The following is a 3,888-nucleotide window of genomic DNA, read 5'->3' as shown; positions in this document are numbered from 1 at the left end:
CATATTTCTTGTTTTCACGTTGAATCAAGGTGAATAACACTCATCAACCAAAATTTTTAACATTTATGGTAGTTTGAGAGTTTGTTTTATTAATTAATGGCACTGTGGGGATATTCCTACATGAAAATAATCCCACATTGCCTCATCACCACTAACTTATGAGAAGATTTGTTGTTTTGATCACCAGAAGCCACCAGGCTGAAGCATTATCATCATGCCAGTTATCCCCAAAGTCACCATGTTGCACCAGGTATGAATGGTTTGAATATTCATCTATGGTACCTGGCAGACATTCCTAGATTACAGATAACCCACCATATCCAATCTCCACTGAGTTATAAGGGTATTTGTGGTTTGATTGGGGTGTAAATCAAAGGTGCCACATTACCCTCAACCTAGTAATATAGTAAACTCTGACAGTATGAACACCTTGGTCAAAAGGGTTCTTATGATCAGAAATCCATTTCTTCATTCAAACAACTCTCATTATAGCAACATGGCTCCATAACAAATATATTTGTGGTTTTATTGGGGTGTAATTCAAAGGTGCCACATTACCCTCATCCTAGTAACCTAGTAAACTCTAACAGTATGAACACCTTGGTCAAAAGGTATCTTATAATCAGATATCCATTTCTGCATTCCAAGAATCATCATTATAGCAACATGGCTCCATAACAATTATTGGGTGGCCTAGTCAACTGTGCAAAGAGATAACTGGCTGAAGGTGCATTGACCTTCACGCAGTTATCTCTACTACTACAATTACATTATTTGTCAAATGTGTTGTTTAAGCACATTATCAATTTTGAATATGCAGCTCTCTCATCATAGCAACATTGACCAGTGAGCTTGTCCTATTGACTTGCAACTGCATTGCTTTATGGCATACTTGTATATATTACCAAATATATATAATGAAGTCCAAGGACTGCCATTTGAAATTAATATCTAAAACCAACCATGGGGGATATTTGCAGCGGGTAATTTCCATGATTATACCCTAAGGTTGGAACCAATGATTACTGAGCTGCAACATCCCCACAGCCCTTGTGTGGTGGAAGATTACTTACTTCTTGCAAATGTTGCATTTTTTGCCTAGGTGCTCTTGATGCTCACCAAATGCCGCTCAAACATGATAAGGTACAAACAATTGTCGAGTTTTTCAATGAAGAATAGCTATCCACTCCCTTGTGGTGTTTTTTCCACAGGCTTCTTCAAAGCGCCCAAAAATATCCAAAAATTATTCCTTCAAGGTGATGGCATGGTATTTGGAAGCATAGGCTTACAATTCGTAAGGCAGTGTATGTACAGGCGCAAATGCATTAGCCTTTAAATGGAAGGCTGACGTGCTGAAGGTTATACATGTTCAAATAAAAAAAAGGAACTTAATTGATCATACTTACTTTGAATCAGTATGATGATTGATCAATTAAGTTGGACGTATTTGAACATTGAAGCTGTTTCGGTATGTGTATTACTGATACTTACATAAATGTCATTATCAGTTATCATAAATTTTTCAATTGTCCTCATGAGATTGGAACAATGAAACATTTGATTATCTATGGCCTGTACAAATGGCCACCTTCGACGTGGCGAGTAGTTTAAATAGTGTTGAGGAATGAGGTTAGTAACTTAGTGTGGCATTCATTCCTAATCAAGACTAAATAACCTACAAGGTCCTCCCGCCAGGGAACTTGATTCCCCGATATGCCAGTTGTCAAGACGTTTGCGAGTACTCAAGCGTGGGACTCACTTGGGTTTAGTTGTCAGGGAATTGGTTGATTCATTATTCACTCGATACGCTCCTTTTTTTTAACTTCTTATTTCAATATATACGTAAAATCTTCATATTGATCTCATATCGATTCTTACAAAGCTTACATCGTTCCTAATCTCCATTCCATTCTCACTGGTTCCTCACAACTTATAAACTTCATCATTGATATAAATACGACTCTAAGCATAATCAAGTTGATACATCCTAAAACCTCCCTTGCATGCTTCGGACCAAGTTCATCGTGACGCCAATTCAGAAGCTAGAAGGGAGGTTCATAAGGGTTACCCAACTTGATTTTGACAGAACGTCTTTTATCTTACTGTGATTAAGGATTGTTGTGATGGGTAAACCCAAGTACAAGTCTCCAAGTACTAAAAATTCACGTCTTAATCGTTCGATTCTAAAACACACCGATCGCGAATCAAGACTGCCGAATGCACGAGCTGCAAAAAAAGAGGAACTCACCCAAAAATATGGTCTTCCGCCTGATGCCAAATTCCTTTTCTTCAAGAAGGGTCGTCGATTTGGCCAAGCACGCCTCAGCTTATCCTATGGAACGGTGGTATGCCTTGATCTGGATACATCGGAACTCCTACTTGTGGTACAATTTGTGGAGAAGGATGAAAGGAATCAAGAGCTCTTTCAACAGTACAATCACTCTATCAGTACCGTTTACCAGCATGCCAAAGCTCGAGGTGAAATTAAGATCAACGCAGCAACATACCGAGCAAGGAGACAAGGTCGTAAATTTGGCAGGATGCATGCTGCAGGCTTTCGTCCGGGATATGAACCTGACGTAAAAGGAGGTGAGAAGCCCTTCTAATCTTGATTGATCAAAGTTACACATAATGACTGACTGGACCTAATGATGGATTTACAGGACAGTATACGTGGAACGCAGCCACCGCCGCAGACCTTTACAAGATGGAAGCCGACTTGAAGCGTCAAGACAACCTGCCACAAATGGAATCCTTTTTCGCCGAAAGATTTAGTGGCCTCTCCTTATCTGCCTTTGAATCAAATGCCACGATTGCTGCAAGAGTCCAAGCTCCATCTTGGGGTAACCAATCATTCTATGTTTCACCCAACGCCAAAGTATTTGGATTGAATATCACTGTCACCTTTGACGAGTTTGCAAATAAGAAGCATAAAGATCGAGATGCATCTAAATATGCATTTGGTTTTTTTGGATTAATTGATCGAATTACCGGTGATCTATACCAACGAGGCTCGACAGCACCACAAGGTGATACCATTGGATCCCGCTTTGTATTGGACGACTACAACTTCGACGTTAATCTAGATGCCTGTGATGGGGTCATCGAGATGGTGTGGAATTCACAAGTTAACCATCACACAACCCCATCCAGAACTTATAATGCCAGTCGTGCACAAGTATCTCCGGAGCAGGCTGAAATAACAAGATTTGCTTGCTCTTGTCAAATTTCTCAAGCGCTGGTTGACCGAATTGATAAAGTGAGGTCTTTGCGTGCGGAGATGTGTGAAGAAGACTGGATCAATTATCAGGCCTCTGTTTTGACTGGTTACAAAGAACAGGCACATAAAAAGATGAAGGCTTTGGCTCTGAAATTGGGAATATGGCGTGATGACTTTTAGGTTTTCTTTTATTGTTTCTTACCATTACAAAAATATCCACCTGGGAATATGGCGTGATTACTTATAGGTTTTCTTTTATTGTTTCTTACCATTGCAAAAATATCCACCAGTTAGTCACATCAGGAATTGATCTAGATGCTAGTGTCTTAGATGCATCGTATTCTATCTGTAGATAGCAAGTGAATTTTTTACTTCACAATCGGGAAAGTGATGACTACACACTTTCCTTGTGCACTTGTGGACAAGTTCACATTGATACAACGTGAAGCCGTTCACAGCATCACACGTTCACAATGTGGGGTGTAGCTGTATTCTGAGATCCGTGTGTTTGCAATTTTAAGGTGGGTCGGCAAGACTTCACGAGCTCACAACTTCACAATTAAGCTACAGCACCACACGTGGTCCAGTCACAATGAACTGGTGCCTTGTGACCATGTGGTGGTGTCTTCACAACTTCACAACTTCACAAGTTCACAAGACACCACCAC

At 40.1% G+C, this 3,888-nt stretch overlaps 1 protein-coding gene across 1 annotated transcript; it reads left to right on the top strand.

Annotated features, from left to right (window-relative positions):
* Positions 1 to 2,123: 2,123 nt before the first annotated feature.
* On the top strand, positions 2,124 to 3,400 carry MELLADRAFT_92051 (uncharacterized protein; the record flags this gene model as incomplete). Its single annotated transcript, XM_007415110.1, has 2 exons — positions 2,124 to 2,589; positions 2,664 to 3,400. The coding sequence occupies 2 exons, from the start codon at positions 2,124 to 2,126 to the stop codon at positions 3,398 to 3,400; spliced, it is 1,203 nt and encodes a 400-aa protein (XP_007415172.1).
* Between the last annotated feature and the right edge of the window lie 488 nt (positions 3,401 to 3,888).

This window comes from Melampsora larici-populina (genome assembly GCF_000204055.1).
Source record: "Melampsora larici-populina 98AG31 unplaced genomic scaffold MELLAscaffold_48, whole genome shotgun sequence".
Lineage (NCBI taxonomy): Eukaryota > Fungi > Basidiomycota > Pucciniomycetes > Pucciniales > Melampsoraceae > Melampsora > Melampsora laricis-populina.
The sequence above is the reverse complement of the archived record's forward strand: the minus strand, read 5'-3'. Positions and strand labels throughout refer to the sequence as shown.